Source organism: Sesamum indicum, linkage group LG14 (assembly GCF_000512975.1).
Source record: "Sesamum indicum cultivar Zhongzhi No. 13 linkage group LG14, S_indicum_v1.0, whole genome shotgun sequence".
Lineage (NCBI taxonomy): Eukaryota > Viridiplantae > Streptophyta > Magnoliopsida > Lamiales > Pedaliaceae > Sesamum > Sesamum indicum.
Window position 1 is genome coordinate 3,665,833 of NC_026158.1, and position 22,058 is coordinate 3,687,890.

A 22,058-nucleotide genomic window follows, 5' to 3' on the forward strand; every position below is an offset into this window, starting at 1 on the left:
GAATCCAACCCATAAACCTAACCTTATCAAGAAAAAACTCAACTAAGAAACCAACTTTGATTCTTTCTTAAAAAGATTAAAACAAAAAACCTCAACTTACAAATATCCGAAATAGGGACGATCAAACGACTCAATAATGACACTTTATTCTTGTGACCGATAATTCAGAATTCAAATTCAGTAAAATTTGAAAAATCAATTCCGATCGTCTTATATATATATAATCTAGAAACAAAATATTGGAAGTTGATGAGGGGATTTTTATCTTTGGACAAATATACCCTCCACATTAAATTAGGAAGCCTCTATGGAAAATCCCAGAATCCCACATAATGCTCAAAGGGAGAGATTTGCGGCTATCATATCAGTGATTAGCTACGATTTTGGGCATAACTAGAGCTCCAAGACCCGGATATTGGCTCTTACCAAAATTATCTTTTGGAAACATATAAGGGTAGCAAATGAAGATTTTGGAGGTAAGTTCTCATTTGATTAAGAGACAAATACTCTTTCCTATCACCGGATATCTCTGTTCTAGGAACTGACTTGATCGTCGGAGAGCCATCGCCGGGACTGCACCCGGCCGGCTTAACCGTTTCCTTTTGTTCTCAGGGATCGCGCTTTGGGAGCTGAGGTCGAATCGCAGATCAATAGTTCGATCATCGGGTAAACTCGACCACGTTTCCCTAAGCATTTTGGATACCACGGTAGGAACCGCTGAACCCGTGGTTCAACTCACAAAAACTGAATTACAGCAATTAATGGAAGAAGCGGGGAGAAAAGCCATAGTCGCGTATGAGCGGAGGATTACTGCTCCGGCTGAAGGAGAAGGGGCTAGAAGAAGACTGTTTGGAGAAAAGGAACTAGATAGAACGTCAGGTGCCCTTAGAAGAGACAGAAGCAAGCGCCAGCCATCAGAAGTTGGATCTAGTAGCAGAGACAGGAGCCACGCCCGGGGACCGGTAATCTCACGCGCAGAGGTTGACAACGTATCGAAACAGATAGAGAAACTAGGAAAGCAGATTGACGAACTGAAGAAAAGGGGGGAAATAGTATCCCAGCACCGGAATTCGCCATTCTGTAACCACATCCTGACAGAAACTGTGGCTCCGAACTTCAGAATGCCGGACTTGCCGAAATATGATGGAATGAAAGACCCCACGGAGCATCTCGCAGCATTCGATATGGTGATGAACCTCTATGGGCAGTCAGGTCCGATAAACGCTAAATTATTTGTCACGACCCTGACAGGAAAAGCCCAAGAGTGGTTCACAAACCTGCCACCGGGAAGTGTGGAATCCCTCGAACAACTCATACAAAAATTTTCTTTCCATTTTGCCAGTAAAAGGAAGCAGAAACGGTCGGCGACACACTTGTTCACTATAAGACAGCGAAATGACGAACCTTTAAAGAACTTCATGGGACGTTTCAACAACGAGACGCTGGAGGTACCAGACTTGCGGATAGATATGATGATCAGCATACTGATCCACGGGTTGAAGAAGGGAGCATTCGCTTCTGCGTTAGCTCGCGACCCCCCATCTGACGTAGAACAGCTTATGAATCTGGCGCAGAAGTATATAGATGAGGAAGAAATGAATGCCATGAAGGACGGCGAATGGAGGGGTGAGTACGGGAGAGATCGCGGGTATGACGTTAAAAATGATAAGCGATCGAGGCACGATCGAAACAAAGAACCACACTACTCACAGAAGTATAATAAATACACCCCACTCAACACAACGAGAGCTAGAGCTTTGCTTATGGTAGAAAGGAAGGATGTACTCAGATGGCCAAAACCCACGAGAGCTACCCCGGCAAAGAAAAATTCGAGCAAATACTGTAGATTCCATCGTGAAAGGGGGCACGACACGGAGGAATGTTACCAGCTCAAGGACGAGATCGAACGGCTGGTCCGCCAAGGGTATTTCAAAGATTTGGTATCCAAGGATCAAAGCAGAGGTCGACAAAGCAGATCCCGAAGCCCGGTAAGACATGGAGGAGGAGCCGTAGCAGGACAAACTGCCCGGGAAAACGCGCCTGTGAAAGGCATTATACATATGATAGCAGGAGGATCTGAAATAGAACACTCGAGCAGAGCAAGGAAGAAGGCAGAACGGAGAACGAGCGCTCTGATGAGCCGGCAGGTAATGAATATATCCCCAGAGTTAGAAATTAGCTTTGGGGCTAGTGATATAAAAGGAAAGACAGGTGATGGCAATGACCCCATGGTGATTAAAATGGACATAGCCAACTTCACTGTCCATAAAGTTTTGGTTGACAACGGAAGCTCAGCTGATATAATTTTGAAGGAAGTCTTAATCAAGATGGGGTTGGCGGATGCTAGGTTGGAGGCTATGAACTCACCATTAGTAGGCTTCGGAGGCAGTGAAGTGGACTCATCTCATTGGGGCGAACTGCCTGTTTCCCTTGGAGATGAACCCAGGAGAAGGACTCTCAAGGTAAAATTTCTGGTGGTCAACACCCCCTTTGCTTACAATGTCATTTTGGGAAGACCCGGCTTGAATATTTTCAGGGCTATTGTGTCCACTTACCACTTGAAAATGAAATTTCCTACGCATGCCGGAGTTGGGGAGGTCGCATGCGATCAAGGGGAAGCCAGAAGGTGCTACAACCTCTCGCTAAGGAAGGATGCGACGGATAGAAAGAGGAAGCTGGTTGAAACTTTCATTAAGAACGAAGAGAGGATAGAATCGATGGACGAACATAGAGAGATCGAATTGGTGCAAGGGGACCCATCCAAAACGACGAAGATTGGGGCTAGCATGGAAAGAAACCTCGAGCTAATGATGGTCGCCTTCTTACGTCGCAATGCGGACATGTTTGCCTGGAGTGCCTCCGATTTTAAAGGTATTAACCCCGAAATTATTGTCCATCGATTGAACTTGGACCCAAAAGCACAGCCCGTACAACAGAGAAAAAGAGCATTCGGAGCAGAAAAAAATGCAATCATCAAAGAGGAAGTGGGTAAGCTGTTGAAAGCTGGATACGTTTCTGAGGTCCGCTATACAGACTGGTTGTCGAACGTAGTAGTGGTGCCGAAGGCTGCGGGAAAATGGAGGATGTGCACCGATTTTACAGACCTGAACAAAGCGTGCCCCAAAGACCCTTTCCCATTACCCAGGATCGACCAGTTGGTGGATGCGACCGCCGGGTACAAATTGTTTTCGATGATGGATGCCTACCAAGGTTACCACCAAATCCGTATGGCTAAGGAGGACCGCACAAAAACATCGTTCGTAACTGAACAAGGTATATTCTGTTATAACGTAATGCCGTTCGGTCTAAAAAATGCAGGTGCAACATATCAAAGGCTCGTGAACAGAATGTTCAGAGAACAGATCGGTAAAACAATGGAGGTCTACGTAGACGACATGCTAGTCAAAAGCCGGCACTCGGAGCAACACTTGCAGGACCTCGAGGCAAGCTTTGCCGTCATGCGATCATACGGAATGAAGCTCAATCCAACAAAATGCACGTTCGGAGTCGGAGGAGGCAAGTTCTTGGGATATATGGTGAGCAGCCGAGGGATAGAAGCCAACCCGGAGAAAATCAAAGCAATCCTCGAGCTGAAGTCGCCGGCTTCGATAAAAGACGTGCAGAAATTGACGGGTAAGATCGCATCCCTTAACCGCTTTATTTCAAAGTCAGCAGATAGGAATTTACCTTTCTTTAAAGTATTAAGAAAACCAAAGGATTTCCAATGGTCAAAAGAGTGCGAAGACGCTTTTAACCAGCTCAAGAGTTACTTGAGGACGCCACCATTATTAGCAAACCCCCGACCTGGAGACATTTTGTATCTGTACCTAGCAGTGTCGGAACATGCTGTGAGCTCGGTATTGGTGAGAGAAGAGAATAAAGTCCAGAACCCAGTATACTATGTCAGCAAAATGCTGCAAGGAGCGGAAATGAGGTACAGTTTGGTCGAAAAATTCGTCCTTGCACTAGTAACTTCGGCTCGCAGGTTACGACCGTATTTTCAGTCACATAAGATCGTTGTATTAACAAATCAACCGCTCAAGAGTATCTTGTCGCGACCGGAGGTCTCAGGGAGATTAGTGAAATGGGCCGTAGAACTGGGGGAACACGATATAGAATACCATGCCAGAAACTCGGAGAGAGCTCAGGTACTTGCTGACTTTGTAATGGAACTGACAAGCACGCCTACTCAGGATGTCGAGCCGTGGATGTTACATGTAGACGGGTCCTCGAATACTAGCAACGGGGGAGCCGGGATCCTGATACAAGGACCAGGAGAGGTTGAGATCGAGGTCGCAGCCAGACTTTCGTTTCATGCCACCAACAACGAAGCCGAGTATGAAGCCTTAATCTTAGGATTGGAACTGGCTCACGCAGCAGGAGCAAGGATTTTAGAAGTATACACAGACTCGCAGTTAGTAGCAATGCAGATTGAGGGGAATTACGAAGCGAAGGAGCAAACAATGTCGATGTACTTGAAGAAATCAAAATCTCTGATTGAGCGTTTTGATAAATGCACGGTCCAACAGATACCAAGAGGAGAAAACGACAGAGCTGATTCACTTTCTAAAATTGGAGCCTCATTGTCGGGCATAAAAAATCGTAGTATAACGGTGATGGTGAAGGACAGACCAGCGATCGCGGAGGTCGATATATACACGATAGACCAACCTTGCACGTGGATGGACGAGCTAACACTCTACCTCAAGGAGGGGATTCTTCCCAAAAATCCCTCGCAGGCAAAAAATTTGAGGATAAAAGCCACCAGATTCACGATGATCGAGTCTGAACTATACAAGAGAACGGCAGATGGACCCCTATTAAAATGCTTGAATGATGAACAAGCGGAATACGTGCTGAAAGAAATACACGAAGGAAGTTGCGGCAATCATTCGGGTGCCAGGTCGTTAGCTCAGAAGGTCGCGCGTCAAGGGTATTTCTGGCCTACATTGATGAAGGATGCTAAGAGGTTAGTACAGAGATGCGAAAGCTGTCAGAGGTTCTCTGCCCGGATACATTCCCCGGCTACACCAATGGAACCTTTGAAGGTCGCTTGCCCGTTCGACCAGTGGGGGATCGACATAATGGGGCCTTTTCCCCCGGCGAGAGCACAAAAGAAATTTATCATACTCGCGGTCGAGTATTTTTCTAAGTGGGTAGAGGCCGAAGCGGTGGCAAGAATAACGGAAAAAGGGATGATCGATTTCATCTGGAAAAATATCATCTGCCGGTTCGGGATCCCCAGAGCTATCGTATCAGATAATGGAACACAATTCCAGGGGAAGGAAATTGCGAGCTGGTTGAAAGAGCTGAAAATCCAACAGAACTTCACATCGGTGGGCCATCCTCAATCGAATGGGCAGACGGAGGTGACCAATAGGACTATACTCCAACACTTGAAGACTCGCATTAATTCAAAAGGATCGTGGGAAGAAGAACTACCGGGTGTTTTATGGGCTTACAGGACGACCCCGAGGTCGTCTACAGGTGAGAGCCCCTTTTGTCTTGTTTACGGTTCTGAAGCTATTCTTCCTGCAGAAATCGGCGAGGAAACACATCGGATAGCAAGTTACGACCCAGAGGCGAACCACCAAGCTCGTGCGTTCGACCTAACAGTGATCGAAGAAAGACGGGATGCCGCCCTAGCTAAAATACTCCACCACAAAGGCCTGATGATGAGAAGGTACAACAAAAAACTTCGACCCAGGGAGCTCCAAGTGGGGGACCTAGTCTTGAAAAAAGCTGAAGTCTCTAAACACGTGGGGAAGCTGAACCCTGAATGGGAAGGCCCCTTTAAGGTGGTCGAAATTCGGAGGAAAGGTGCTTACCTACTACAAGATTCTCAAGGACGTCTTCTCAAGCGACCATGGAACATACGAAACTTGAGGAAATTCTATGCATAACTCAGCCTGAGAAAGGATGAAAGTAGTGCGATCGTAGATGCCTGGGAAAGGCCAAATAATGTATGAAGTTTATTTACTGTACCGCCATTAGCCTGGAAAAGGCTCATTAAACCATGCTAAATAATATGGTCGCACTTTTATTATGTAGACCTGAGAAAGGCCTTACCGGAATGCGATATTAACTCAAACCTGAAAAAGGTTTTCTAAAACGATCATATTAGTAAAAGCGATCATATCAGCAAAAACACTTGACAGTAATGAGAGCACTAAGATCTATTGTCTTAAGTGATATGAAGAGCAAATTGTTCAAATGACAAATTGTTCGGGCAAATTGTTCAAAACATGAAGCTACATATTTTCAATGACATCTAACAATGAGGCGAATTCATCTTCTTTAGGCGAAGCCGCAGGGTCCTCGGGAAATGGGCGCAAGTCACCATCGAGACTAGGATCGAGCTGGGCAAGATCGAAACCAGGTACAAAGCCTTTCAATGTTGAGACTTGAGCTTTGCATCTATCAAAACCTTGTACCAGGTAGTCTGCAGCCCTAATCTCTAGAGCAGTATCAAAAGATGGAGCCCGAATAAAATCGCGAGCACCGGAAAGTCGAGCCTCACGGATACGAGTAGAGAACTCATCGGAATTCAAAAACTCGGCTCGACCTTCAACCTTCCCAGCGACCTGCCCAGCTGAGAAGCCTGCCTCTCTCCCCAGCTCAGTAGCCTTGGATACTTCGACGGCCATCTTTTCCTCCAACTCCTTGTTATGAGCTTCCAACTCCTTGTTGCGGGCCTCCAGAACTGCACGTTGGGCTTCCAAATTTTCTGCTCGAGCGGTGGCTTCCTCGACCTTGAGGCGCGCATCTCACCTGGAACGTTCAGCCATTAGTTGATTCCTTCGGAACCCGGCACATTTCAAAGAGAGTCCCCGAACAAGATTGGAAGCCTGGGCACGATCACGTTAGAGAAGAATATAACAGGGCAGCAGCAAAAGACAATACAAACTAACCATCGTTCAGAGGGTACTTACCTGAATCAGCGAATGCGCGGCATGTTCCTCCAGTCGGGTGAAAGGGCTCTGGATCAAGGCTGCCTGATCTCGTGGTAAACACGAAGCGTTGAAAAGTTCCCATGATACTTGCCCAGAATGTGAACCAAGAACAGTGCTGTTGGGAGAGACATTCCAATTCGGGATGAATCTTTCTTCAACCGGGGGAGGCATAAGGTGATTCGGAGCACGGAGATCCTCGCGAGCTTTCCTCCAGCAGTCAGAAATATCGTTAAACATTTCCATGCCCCTGCGATCATCAAGGGCTGTAGACGCGGAGTGACCCAGAGCCAGGGATTGCGACCGGCTCCTCGTATTGGGACCCATCGGGCTCTTACCTCTCCTTCGTCTCCGGGGCAACAGGCCGCCCGAATTAGATTCTCCAGTGTGGGATCGATCAGGCGAAGCAGGAGCAGGCTGATCCAACGAACGAGCATGGGAGCGAGTATCTTCACTCCCAATGTCGATGGGAGGACTGCGGGTTTGGTTCCCCTGAGGGACTGCTGAACTGTCACCAAGATGAGGTGAGGTCGCTGATGAAGGCACAGGCGCGGTCCCCCCAGCTGATGGTCGCACCCGATTGGATCGGATCCGCTGGGCAAGGCGTGATTGACCTACCATGTCGTCTGAAAAGAAAAAACAATGGGATGAGAACACATTGGACTTCAGTATAACAGAGGAAAATAAAAATTGTATCGATCAATCACCTAAGGAGCCCTCGACTGGGATAGGTGCAGGAGAAAGTTGTGCGAGCTTGAGAACTTCTTCTACTAGAAGCGTCTTGGGGTCATATCGATAGGAAGAAAGGCTCCTAATTTGATCACCTTCTAACCCCCCACCCTCAACCACAGGTCTCGGTTTTTCTAAGACCCATTCACAACTGAAAGGCCATCCCCGACCCGGAGGAGGACGAACAAAGATGAATCGTTTCTTCCATGGACCTACGTTTGAAGTTAAAGGAGCCAAATACCGGCACTCCTTACGGGCGGACAGGTAATAAAAACCGTTATCCGCCGACCTTGCAGAAGTAGTGAACGCGGTGAAAGTTGCATAGGACACAATTCAAGGCGCCTGAGAATTTGTGAAACATACGGAGCGAGGGGCAATCCCAAACCCGCGTCAAAATGATTCAGGGAAAACGAACAAAACCCCCGAGGTGGACGATGCATGCGATCAGCAGAACTAGGAATCAAAATTTCGTAGCTAGGAGGGATAAAATACTTTTCTCTTATGGTACCGACCCGAAGCCTTACGGTACTAACTATATGTTCCCATGGCCTATCGCCGGAATCGGAATCGGGAACACTGTCGGAATCCGATTCTACTCGCCCACCATGACGCAATCTAGACCGAGACATAGCCCTAGACGGACCTTCCTGGTGCATACTGACCGCACTACTGTGTGTGAAAGTAGCAGTAGTGAAGCAAAGTTTGGGATGGCGAAGGGTCGTACCTGAGAATGGAGAATAGGGCGAGACTCGCACAGCGGAGGATTGAAAGCGTTGGTTGGGGGAAGACGAAAGCAGTTTGAAATATTTTGAAAAAAACGGATTATATGAGTTTTAGTATCAAGAAGGGATTGGACGTTTGCAGAAGGGACGCGCCCTTCAATGCTATGGAAGACTGCCCACACGACACGTGGACCTCGATATCGATGTTATTAAATAGCCTGCAAAAGTACCTGTTGAGTTCTGCACACGACTCAGCCGTCGCGTCCAGAACTAGGGGGGCAAATGATGAGGGGATTTTTATCTTTGGACAAATATACCCTCCACATTAAATTAGGAAGCCTCTATGGAAAATCCCAGAATCCCACATAATGCTCAAAGGGAGAGATTTGCGGCTATCATATCAGTGATTAGCTACGATTTTGGGCATAACTAGAGCTCCAAGACCCGGATATTGGCTCTTACCAAAATTATCTTTTGGAAACATATAAGGGTAGCAAATGAAGATTTGAGAGGTAAGTTCTCATTTGATTAAGAGGCAAATACTCTTTCCTATCACCGGATATCTCTGTTCTAGGAACTGACTTGATCGTCGGAGAGCCATCGCCGGGACTGCACCCGGCCGGCTTAACCGTTTCCTTTTGTTCTCAGGGATCGCGCTTTGGGAGCTGAGGTCGAATCGCAGATCAATAGTTCGATCATCGGGTAAACTCGACCACGTTTCCCTAAGCATTTTCAGAAGTCTTGGCACATTAATCTCCACCTAAAAAGCTGTACATGATTTGAAACCTTGGAATGCATAAATTATACTCCAACTTAACTAAAAACCCATATACACCAAATGCATGAACAAATCATAGAATAAGGATATATATATATATATTGAAGGGAAAGGTAGACATCCACCCTTGACTTCAACTGTTCTCCAGATGCATTGTATGATTCTTAATGGTTGTTTGGACTTAGCATTGATTATCATTACAACATATTAAATCAGACAAACCCTAGGTAGAGTTCCTTAATCTTGCAAACTGTCCCTCTACCTCTCCACATTGCCACATGCATCAACCCCCCCCCCTGACCTCCTAATCATTACTCAGATCACCCCACAACAACTATATATATAAAAACTAATTATGTGCTCGGAAGACAACAAAAGCGATGGTAGTTATAGAAGGGAAAATTGCAGTTTGGTCATGTAAGTATGTCGGACTTGGCAATTTTAATCATATATAAATTAATTATGATAATTTTAAATTTCTGCATATCAAGCAAAATTTTCATTTTCATTATACATGTAGTAATCAGAAATTAAAATTTTACTAGCTAATTAGTTCGTTAATATATATATATTTTTTATAATTATGAAATTATTTTCTTATAATGAGATTCGTACAGAACGAAAAATGTAATCCCACACTTTCATAAATAAAATGATAATTTTATCTCAGTCATAGAATCAGAGACTAAGATGAAAATTAATCAAGTAAAGGGCAACAAGAGAAGATGGTGTTTTTTATTTAAAAATGAGCTGTGGGAGGGGATAGTGTTCCAGAATACAGTTGGCTATGGCTACGGTTTGTCTGCTGACCCACAGAATTGGTTACGTCAAATGTCAACAGACAAGCCATGATTAGCAGCAGATGCTAATCAATATGTCAACTCAAGAGTATAGAGAGATTGGAGTGAAGTCACAAAATTTAATTCCTATGGACCCTTCCACAGTTTATTTAATTCTATTCTTAAAAATTAAAAATTTAAAAAATAGAGACAAGTGTTGTTAGAAAAAAAAATTACCATTAATTATAATTTTATTGACTATGACTATGACTATTTATAATTAAATAAAAATCAATGTAAAAATTTAGATTATTCGCCATGAAAATTATTTTTGATATAGTTGTGAGTCCATGTCAAGTATTTTTTAGCCTTACTTGTAAAAACTATGATCATCAATATTATGTGACCTTGGTGACTGATGACCATCAATACCACATATGCACGAGCGCAATCTTCGACGATTCGATGAAAAAATACGCGGGGCACCTTTTGTAGGAAAATTTACTATTGAAGATGTCCTACAATGGTTACTTAGTGTTGATTTACCTCCTTCTATTAGTACTTGTGCACCTTTTTATTTATTGCGGATTCCTTGGCTTGTCGAGGTGACTGCCTAGCCTTTTATGTTGTATTGTACCGATGTACTACCATTTATTTAATAAAATTTACATTTACCGAAAAAAATATTATGTGACCTTGATTAATAACTATTTATTATGACTATTTTTTACTATTACAATAAGCCATGATTAAATATTAAATTTTTTCTAATATGTGTATGATTCGTTAGAAATTTGAGCATATCCAATTTATATTTATTACAACGTAAAGTACATAAAAATAAAATTAAAATTCACTGAACTCTCTGTATTTTGTAAAGACATATAAATAAGCATCCGAGGTGGTTCTAAATTTTTTTTGGACTTGATTTTCATTTATTTTTCTTTTATTATTTTGAGTGAAGTGATTTATCACAAGTCAATAATTCGGTATATATAATTATCAACAATTGAACAAGAAAAATGGGCAATGCTCTGCGCTCTTAAGACAGAATCTCACAATCTCTCATTGTTGGTTTTTTTTTATTTATTTAATGCATATAAATTTATCAAAGAGATTTTTTGTCAATCATTATTTGTAAGGATATTAATATCAATTGATTTTTTTAATAATTTAAATATTTAAATGAAATGATCGACTGATATAATATCAAAATTAGATCAAATAATAAATTTTGAATTTAAATCTCATTTTCGCTTATTTATAAAGTAAAATATTAAATTTTTACTTGAGGTATACATTTAAATCTTTTTTTTGGGGGAAATGTAATTTTCATAAATGACGTAAAAATATAGTACAATAGGTATCCCTATCATATGGTATACTCGACAGGTCAAGGGATACGCCAAAGTCTATACAATGCACAAGTACTGACAGAGTTGGCTAACTTAACACTTAGTATACGCATTCGGACATCCTCTACAATTAAGTAAGCCACAATCTTCGAGTGTCTGAATGAGTTACGAAGTGGGTAAAATTAAACGGGCATATATATAGCTGTTATATCATGTCTAATTAATGTTTTTTTCTAATTATATTTATGTGTTAATATTATATTTGTCTCAGAAAAATAATATATATATATATGTAAATTATATAGTTTAATCAAAATTTTGTTCCTATCTAAATTAAATATTGAAAAAATAATAAAATACAAAATCTTTTCTTTTTATTTTTTTTACTTATTTTCAAATCATTCCAAAAACTGATCCACATAAATAATGAAAATATTTAGTGTTTTAGAAGAAAACTTATTATTGACTACGATATTATAAGTTAGGAACTAAAATCGTAATAAATAATTATTATTAAATACTGTTAACTAAAATTAATATAAAAATTTAGATTATTCATCATGAAAATTATTTTTTTCAATGACTATGAACCCATAATAAATATTTTTGTCATAATTTTTAGTCATTACAAATATTTTAATCACAATCGTAAAAAATCCATATCCAACAACCATTTACTGCATGTAGTTAATGATCATATACTACGATATTATTTTTAATTATGATAATTAATTATGATTAAGTGTTAAATTTTTCTTAGTATCTGTAGCAGGACAATCAAATTTCTTTTCCCACTTAATTTTTTTTCTAAAAAAATGAAAGAAAATATGAAATGAAATATTTATTGGCATTAAAGAGGAAAAGGGGGACAGGGTTCAAAATCATGAGTGCCAATTGTTGTGAAAGGGACATTCACATGAAAAAGAAGCAAAGAATATAAGCTTGTAAGAGACACATCCATTTCTGACAGGTTATGTAATGATCACTGCAGGAAAGGATGGAAAAATGACAAGCTGTCAGATGGCTTCTGCTACTATAAAATCTTTATATTGTTTTTTAGCCTCATTCCCAAAAATAGAAAAGGTCCGAAACTATAATTAGAAATAATTACATTCCACTCTCTTGAAATTTGATATAATTATACACAAATTTTTTATAATTTAAAAAATTACATTTATTATCCCAGAAGTTTGATTTTGTATAATAAATTAATTTCTCTATTAATCAAAATTCACTGAATTTATTAATATTAATACAAAAAATAGGGATCGTCTTAAAACAACACAAAAAATAGGATTCAATGCAATTTACTCCCCTGTGAAATTGTAAAAAATTATCCCTTATAGAAAAATAACAATTTACCCCCCTCCTCCCGTATTTTTTAAAATGAAGCATTTTTTCCCCTTGTTTAGGGAGGTAAATGCTTAATTTTAAAAAAAAATACAGGAGGATAAATCGCTGCATTTTAAAAACACATAGGAGTAAATTGCTAATTTTTTTTATAAGAGATAATTTGCACATTTGCAATATCACAGGGAGCTAAATTGCATCCCCCCCAAAAAAAAAAGATTAAAATATATATTTACTCCAAATTGACTCATTACTGATTTATTGCAGGTCGAATAAATTTTTTATCATCAAATTATTATTATATATCTTCACAAGTTAATGCATGTGGGGAGGTATACTTTCACCATTATAAGAGTAGTTTAGGCAAAAAAAAAATTTATTTGATCTGCAATAAGTCAGTAATAAGCCAATTGAGGGTAAGTATCAATGTTTATTCAATTTTTTTTGTTAGTTAGAACAAATTTTGACTAACGGAAGGATTTACTAATTAGACGGAAGCAAATCTAAAAGATATTAGATATAATATTCTGAACCATTAGAAATTTTACGTATAACTATACCAAATTTCAAGAGATGAGTGTGTAATTATCCTTACAATTATTCTAAATTCTCAGCATAGAGTCATCTACCAAACTGATGGTGCTTTATTGACGTAGGATTTCCATCGAAGCAACTGTAATAAAAGCAGTTGATCTATCAATCCCAGGTTGTTAATTGTAAGTGCATGGAAATTGGGATTACTAAATTTGAGGCCAAACGATCCATTTTAATTTGTACACATTCAATGAACTGAATTAGTTAGAGAAATTATTTATTGTATTTGGATAATTATACTTATAATTGACATTCCTTTATATGTAATTTAGCTGATGTGATTACCAAAACAATAATAAAAATTCAATTTTCTATATATCTTTGGACTTTTCTGGTTGTTGGACTTAAGTTGCTTTGACGGCGAATTGATGACTTTTTTCAACTAAGGAATCATTATTAGATGAAATGTGGTTCTTCGTTATAATTAATTATTATAATTAAAAACTAAAAATTATGTTGAATATTAATTAATAATAATTCATGTAATTGTTTATTAATTATTGTTTTTATAAACGAGCTCAAAATATTAAGTATAATTAAAAAATTATGGTAGATATTTAGTCGTAAATGTTGATTTAATGTGGTGAATACTTAAGCTTTACATAGTGATTTGTAGTATAGGAAACAAGCCATTCTTTTGTAGTAAGCTTAATTAAAAGAAGGAATAATTACATTTATACTCCCTTATTTATGGTCTATTTACATAAATCATTCTTGTCTTTTACGTGATTACAGAAACTACCCCTAACAGTCAAAAAATAGGGGGTAGTTTGTGTAAGGGTAATTTGCATTAAACCACCATGTATTTTAAAATTTTAGCTAAAAACCCCTTTGTTAAAAAAATAGGCAAATAACCCCCTGTATTTTATAAAATATAAAAAGAACCCTCTCTATTAGAAACTAACGGAGAGTATGCGGCACTCGCCTATTGTGCGATTGAGCCTCATTTTTTGGTTTTTTTTGGGATTATTTTAAATGTACGATGTCCATTTTACACCTCTCTTTCATATTTAAATATATTTTAAATTAATTTATTAATATTATTATATTTAAATATATTTAATTAACTTAATTATTTTTTGAATCCAAATATATTATAATAAATTATTTTTATGTATAAAATATATTATTTTAATATAAGAACACCTAAATAGTATGTAAATTTTTTAAAAATTAAAATTTTGAATTTTAAAAACACAATACAAATTTAATATACTAAAATCAATTGGCAAATTAAAAATTTATATGCAATATAAAAGTCACTTCTAATAATTATATATTATTAACTTAATTAAATTATGATTAATTTAAATATATTTTATTTATTTATAAATATTAATTAAATATCAAAACATTCAAAAATTAATATCAATTATTTTAAGTTATATTATTTATTATAAATAATAGTTAAATTATCAATTATCAAATTGACTGCCAGAAATTACATACACAAAAGGAAACATCTATTGGGTTCATAAAAAAAGAGAAAATGCTAAATTACACCAGCAAGAAAACATTTTGTATCTCTCTGGCCATGGGCCCCTAATGCAATGCCAATCTTACATAGCAAAATTTATACTATTTGACGGGGCCAACTGATTATGGGTTACGAATTTGGCACGATACAATCGTCCTAAGTTGAGTTCCAAAAGAACAATTACTTGAACCGTTCCATATTCCATGCCAAATTGGTAACGGAAAATCGTTGGAACTCAGTTTGGAACACTATAGTAGATTTAGGAACGGTAACAACCTAGCCGTCCCTACGCCCGTTGCAGAAAATGTCTCAAAACTGACAGTTTGAAAATGTATTCCTAAATGAGTACAAATCAGAATGGTTCTTTAGAATTATTTTCTATGTGTTAATAGAACCTTACCAAATAATCTTCAAAAGCTATATTTCAACGGTCGGCTAACTGTAACAACTGTTGTTCCTGAATCAGGAATTAGGAATTAACGACTACTTTTTAACGGCTGCTTATGTGTTCCCGTTCCTAAGTCCGTTTCAATTTTTTCTTATATATGTGTTCCTCTCTTTTCATTTAATTTCATTATCTTTTTCAATCCTTATTCTCTCTCCAATTAGAAAATTAAGTTTGAAAGTTATACTTTACAACATTGAAACTTAAGTTTGAACTTGCACTATTGACATTGTTTTTCGCTGCTTCTCTTGATGATCTCATACATAATTTCTTCTCGACCACAGGTAATTCCTCATCAACCCCGACCATAGTCCTATTTTCATAAGTAATGTTGTTCAATAACAATTGTTGTGCATGCCGCTTACAATTGTCACAAGATTCAAAAGGCAGTTCAGTTTGATGATTATCATCAAATTCTAGTCACCTATAACTGATATAGTTCTTTTTATTCCCAATCAAGAGTAAATAATATCATTTGTCAAAACAATAAATTTCATTTGAAAATATAGTTGCATCATCAAAAAGAGTATGGTAGGATAGAACATCTTTTAATCATGCAATCAAAATTCTTTAAGGAAATCATCATATGAAATAATTTATGAGAAAAATTATATTTGCACAAGTGCATTTTACTTATTTGGAGCCCACAAATTTATTCCTCAATCTTCTGCTTTCCCTATAATTTTTGAACAACCTCAGTATAGTAGAAGGGGGAGTAACAACATCATCAGCCAAGGGCTTGCCAACGAATTTCGCTAGAATTGCTGCTAGGTATTCGATCTGGATAAAAAAAAATATTTATAAAAAAGAATATAACATGCATATAGATAATATAAAAAAAAATAAAGCAAAATTTAGAAAAACCAAATAGGCAAATAGGCATATATAAGAAATAATCAAATTAAATGGCTTCCTCATAAATTAAAACAATAACTATCAATTTGTTTGAAAATATAATTGTACATGCCAATGATTTGATCATAGAAAAGTTTATAACATTATGAATTTAATATTTTCTATAACTAATTGTAAGTTATATATTTACAACAAAATATATGTACATTGCACATGATACTTCTTTGTTAATGCATAAAATTGAAGGCAAGATCGGTTTAAGAGAAATTTTTTTGCAATATAACTAAATACTATCTGTTCATGGGTTTACCTGTTCCCTCAGTTGAGCATTCTCAACTCTTAAACAGTGCTCATTAGAAGACTTTGCTGCAATAGCAATGGCACGACAACGTGCATTGCTAAGGGCTTCTCTGCACCTTATATTCTCAGCTCGAAGTTCGTTGTTCTCAATACGAAAATATGAGTTTTTATGGTGCTCATGCCATGTCTGTAAATAAATAAATATATGCAAAGTTTATTTTGAATACTTAATACATTCAAGACCGAAAACTATTAGCCAAGTACTTAGTATCATATTACTTCTCTTAAAAAAACTTGAAGAGGCAGTTTCTTTTTTTTTTTTTTTTGAGAAAATATTTATAGTATATAAACTATGTTTAATATGAATGCAAATGCCTTTCTTACCTTCAATTGGGTTCTCTTGTTTTGGAACCAAAATTTGACTTGCAATGGTTCTTGCCCCATGTTGTACAATAATTCATGGGACCTCATTTTGTAGAAATTTCTTTTACAACAATTAAAAAAATAGGAAAAAACAAAGAGTAAATATGTGCAGGCGACCCTCCGTCTATCTCTATGATAAAGTCTAGTTTTGTGTATTTGTGCATATACAATAAATCAATTATATACCCAATGTGTTCTAAAGAAAAAAGACGTAATATTGGAAATTTAAAGAAAGCTAGATATTTTTCTGTGAGTGTTACAAAAATAGATTAATATTATAATCAAAATTACCTCAAAATTAGCTAATGAATTTATTTACTTTTAGTTGTGATTTTTATGCTCTTTTATCGTAAAGATAAAATACTAAATAATTTATTGAGTTTTCTTTAATAAGATTTACACTTCACGTGCAAATTGCGAGCATTTTATTAGTATTTTAAAATAATAAGATGAATATGTCCAGTGAAATTTTAATTCCTCAAGCAATACTACTTTCATGTTAACATTAATCGAACATGAGCAAGAAAGTTTGACTAACTAGTAAATTGAGAAATCATTTAACCTATCTAATTTCTCCCGCACTATTAACCATCACGCACACACACAAACACAATCACATCACATGCTCCTACAAGATATATTTTATTTTTAATTGATAATTGATCAATGTAAATAAAATTATGGTAGGAATAGCACATCCTTTAATCATGCAATCAAAAATTCTTTAACAAAATCTCCATATGAAATAATTTATGAGAAAAATTATATGTTTACAAGCGCATTTTACTTATTTTGAAACTCCACAAATTCAGTCATCAATCTTCTGCTTCCCTTTTAATTTTTGAACTGCATCAGTATCAATTGTTGCTGAAGCAGTAGAAGATGGAGTAACAGCATCATCCCCCAAGGGCTTGCCAACGAATTTCGCTAGAAATGCCGCTAGGTATTCAATCTGGATTAAAAAAAATATTTATAAAAAAATGACATAACATATGTACAGATAATATAACAAAAATAAAGCAACTTTTAAAGAAATTAACCAAATAGGCATATATAAGAAAATAATAAAATTAAACGGCTTTCTCATAAATTAAAACAATAATTATCAATTTGTTTGAAAATATAATTGTACATACAAATGATTTGATCATAGAAAAATATATAACATTATGAATTTAATATTTTCTATAGCTAATTGTAAGTTATGTATTTACAATAAAATATATGTTTCTGCAAGTGCATTGCACATGATATTTCTTTGATAATTAATAAAATTGAAGGCAAGATCGGTTTAAGATAAAATTTTTTGCAATAAAATTAAATACTATCTCTTCATGGATTTACCTGTTCTCGCAGTTGAGCATTCTCAACTCTTAAACAGTGCTCATTAGAAGACATTTCGGCAGCAGCAATGGCACTACCACATGCACGACAACGTGCATTGCTAAGGGCTTCTCTGCACCTCATATTTTCAGCTCGAAGTTCATTGTTCTCGGAACGAAAATGTGAGTTTTTATGGTGCTCATGCCATGTCTGTAAATAAATAAGTACATGCAAAGTTTATTTTTAATACTTAATACATTGAAGACCCAAAACCATTAGCCAAGTACTTTGTATCCTATTACGTCTCTTCAAAAAACTTCATGAGGCTGTCTTATGTTTTTTGAGAAAATATTTATCGTACGTAAAATATGTTAATATGAATACAAATGCCTTTCTTACCTTCAATTGTGTTCGCTTGTTTTGGAACCAAAATTTAACTTGTAATGGTTCAAGCCCTAGTTTATCGCTGAGCTCTTTTCTTTGGTTGTTATTGGGATTTGGGTGCTGCTTGAAAAACCTACAACAAATGAAAATTATGTTAGAATCCTAAAAGAAAATTTCGACAAGTACATCATGTCTTGAACCTGGTGAAGAAAATAGTATTGGCAAAAAATGTTGGTGCAGAATTTAATTACATTATACTTAGTTGACGATAGTGGAATTCATAGTATTAAATAAATAAACCAATTTTCAATACAACATACCCAACTTGGTGAAAGAATTACAATATAGGATCACAAAAAATAAAAGATAAAGATATAATATTGCATTGATTAAACAATGACCATAAATAACAAAAAGAAATGTTCTTGTTTTCACAAACTAGAAATTGTGTTTATTTCTATCAATATAATAGATTTTTTAGAGCTTTTGAGAAAGAATTATATTTATATTAAAATTGGTTCTTTTATGGAACTTTACGTTTATTATAAACTTACGCTTCCATTTGTTGAATTTGTTCTGGAGTGTGGCGATGGTAGCGCTTTCTCTTCAACTCTTGATTGTTGATTGAATTGTTATCTAAATTTTCACTACTAGTTTTATTGTTAATTCCATCATCTCTCTTCCTCTGTGATTCATCACCTCCGGATGCATTTGAGTTCAAGTCGGGAAGCATATTTTCTATCGCCTTTTTACCTGTAGCACAATGAATTATGTTTCAGTTTTATAAGAGCATAATAAGATATAAATTTAAGTGGCGTTCATTTTTATAGCACTTAATATTGTAGAAGAATATATGAAAAATAAAAGCAATCCCTACCATGTATACATTTTAAAACGGGGATAAATTATTGTCTGAAAAATTCTTACAAAAAGTTGTCATTAAAACATTTATGTTATACATATGTCGAAGTTCATATAAAGTTTGTTGTCAAAACTTTTTGAACGTTTATTTTTGTATGTTATTATTTACTCGATATATTAGGGATAAGATTAGAGGATATTGGATCAATAACTAAAATTTGTAAATCAATCAGATGTAAATTTTTCAAGGCATAGATTTTATAGTGGTCACATGTATGAATTATATTTTAAGAATTTCTAACACCAACAAGCCATACATTCTATATAAGAGGAATTTTTTTTTAAAAAAAATCCTTAGATACTTAATGCAAAAACTTGTATTTATTGATATTATTTTTCCTTCAAAGGCCAATAAAAATTACATATCTAAACTATATTTCTTATAAAGAAATTTTAGCATTTTTATGCAAGTTTTCGACTGTCAACACAACGCAAGAGTGGAGTGTGCATCTATGGACAAAAGCATTTAACCAAGAAGAAATAAATTGAACCAAAGACAAACTTACTTTAAGAGATGAAAAAGTTTCTCGTAACCTTAAAATTCACGGTTGAGAACCACAAAGGTGCTTCCTTCAATTTACCAAAGATGAAAAAGTTTCTCGTAACCTTAAAAGTCACAGCTGAGATCCACAAAGGTGCTTCCTTCAATATATCAAAGATTAAGGATTAAGGTATGTTTTACTGAATAAACTCCTAGGTTTCTATTAAAGAATGATATGATTAATAAGTTGATTGCAGAAGGTAAATAGACGAGAGTGAAAAAGAAAAGTGAAACGAGAGAAGACACAGTGAGAGGGTAAAAAAGAGTCCGATGGTGAGAACGAATGGAGAGAATAGATGCAAAGAAGTTGATATAATGGATGGAGAAATTGAAGACGAAGGAGAAAAATATGATGGAGGGGACTTAAAACGAGTTGTTAAGGCTAGTGAATTATCTGGAGTAGAGCTGTAACATTCTCAGTTTGAGTATGAATATTGCTTTATAGACAACTGGATGAGTAATTTTCCACGAAGAGAAAAGATAAGGACAAAAGGAATCACGATATACATGCATCGGAAGCACAAAAATCATGACAATTCAGAATGTATAAAAGAAAAAGAAATAAATTCAAATTGTCCTAATAAAGCTTTTCCCCATATTAGATTTTGAGAACCCTTGACGGTCATAAATGTCATTTATGGATGCAGTTAATACTCTGAAATTTAGTGCAGAACTTTTTCTAAGCATCCTATGGAGTCACGAGAATTCGGACAACAGGTTGTAATAATACACAAAATATTGTGTTTCCATGGTATGAAATAATGAATTTGATTATGATATTTCTCCAATATAAATTCTAGTGCTACAAATAAGATACTGAATAATGAATATTTATATTAAGATGCTTTATTTAAAATTTAAATATGGTCGAGAAAGTGTTGAAATTATTTAGAATAAGTTTAAATGATTGCCAAATCTTATATTTGTACACGGCACAAAAGTTTTTTTTATAGTAATGGCTTATGTAATGGTCAAGTTAACAATTTGGAATAGCTTTTAAAAATTATAACGATCTTTGTAACGGCACCACCTACAATGGCATTTTTGGGCATTGCAAAATCTTTGTACGACTTGCTTGAAAGCCGTTACAATGTGTAACGGCCTTATTAGCGTCCATGAGAAATCATTGCAAACTGATAGAATCCCATCCCATTTTCAGGCGGAATCCTTCAACAACTTAGTGGCTCTATCGGGTGTGCTAATCCGCTCGATGGAGGAGGGCCCCCCTCGTCATGGATCAATAATGTTTAATTATGATTAAAAGTATATTATAAATTGCATAGAAAATTATAATGCTTTATTTAAATATAATATGTTATAATTAATGAAAACCTATATTATAAATATCTAAGTAATTATATTATATATGTTCTAATATTGTATAAAGTATATGACATGTATTATTATAATAGTAATTATTATAATAAATTAAAAATTATTATAAACTTTATTCATCACTATTATAAATTTTAATAAAGCATCTTAATATAAGATCATCATTATTGAATATCTTACATGTACTATTCGAATTTATAATGGAGAATATCATAATTATATACATTATTACATATATGGAAGCACAATATTTGGTGCATTATTACAACCTATTGTCCTAATGGTTGTACTGTACTTTGATGCTTAAAAACGTTGTGTTCTAAATTTCGGTGTATTAGTTGCATCCAGAAGTCATATTTATGAACGTCAAGGTCTAATACACGGAAAATCTTTATTATGGCAATTTGAATTTATTTTTTTTTCCTTTTAGACATTTGACTTGTCATGACTTTTTCACTTTTGATGTATGTGTATTGTGATTTTTTTTTGTCATTACCTTTTCCTTTCAAGGGAAAATTACTAGTACAATTTTCTATAAAGTAATATTTATACTCAGATTGACAACGTTACAGCTCTACACCAAATAATTCACCATCCTTAACAACTCATTTTATGTCCCTTCCATCATATTTTTCTCCTTCAGTTTCAATTTCTCCATCCATCACATCCAATTCTTGGCATTTGTTCTCTCCATTAGTTCTCTCCATTGACTCTTTTCTATCATCTCATTGTGTTTTCTCTGGTTTCTCTTTCCTTTTTCACTCTCATCTCTCTACTTTATGCAATCTACTTATTAA

At 36.0% G+C, this 22,058-nt stretch overlaps 2 protein-coding genes across 2 annotated transcripts; one reads left to right on the forward strand and one right to left on the reverse strand.

Moving 5' to 3' along the window:
• Positions 762-5,903, forward strand: LOC105177075. Its single transcript, XM_011100098.1, has one exon. It carries the CDS (start codon positions 762-764, stop codon positions 5,901-5,903), a length of 5,142 nt encoding a protein of 1,713 aa, XP_011098400.1.
• LOC105177076 (homeobox-leucine zipper protein HDG2-like) lies at positions 17,566-18,286 on the reverse strand. Its single transcript, XM_020698838.1, has 2 exons — positions 18,102-18,286; positions 17,566-17,709 (listed from the first exon to the last, which is right to left on the reverse strand). Exons 1-2 carry the CDS (start codon positions 18,222-18,224, stop codon positions 17,566-17,568), a joined length of 267 nt encoding a protein of 88 aa, XP_020554497.1. The 5' UTR covers positions 18,225-18,286.

What these genes read in the sequence shown, in the direction of transcription:
- LOC105177075 (XM_011100098.1), top strand. Translation starts at nt 762, where the DNA reads ATGGAAGAAGCGGGGAGAAAAGCCATAGTCGCGTATGAGCGGAGGATT.
- LOC105177076 (XM_020698838.1), bottom strand. Translation starts at nt 18,224, where the DNA reads ATGAGGTGCAGAGAAGCCCTTAGCAATGCACGTTGTCGTGCATGTGGT. An exon ending in ATGCTCAACTGCGAGAACAG is followed by an intron (nt 17,710 to 18,101) that starts GTAAATCCATGA and finishes TTTTTAATCCAG; the next exon opens with ATTGAATACCTAGCGGCATT.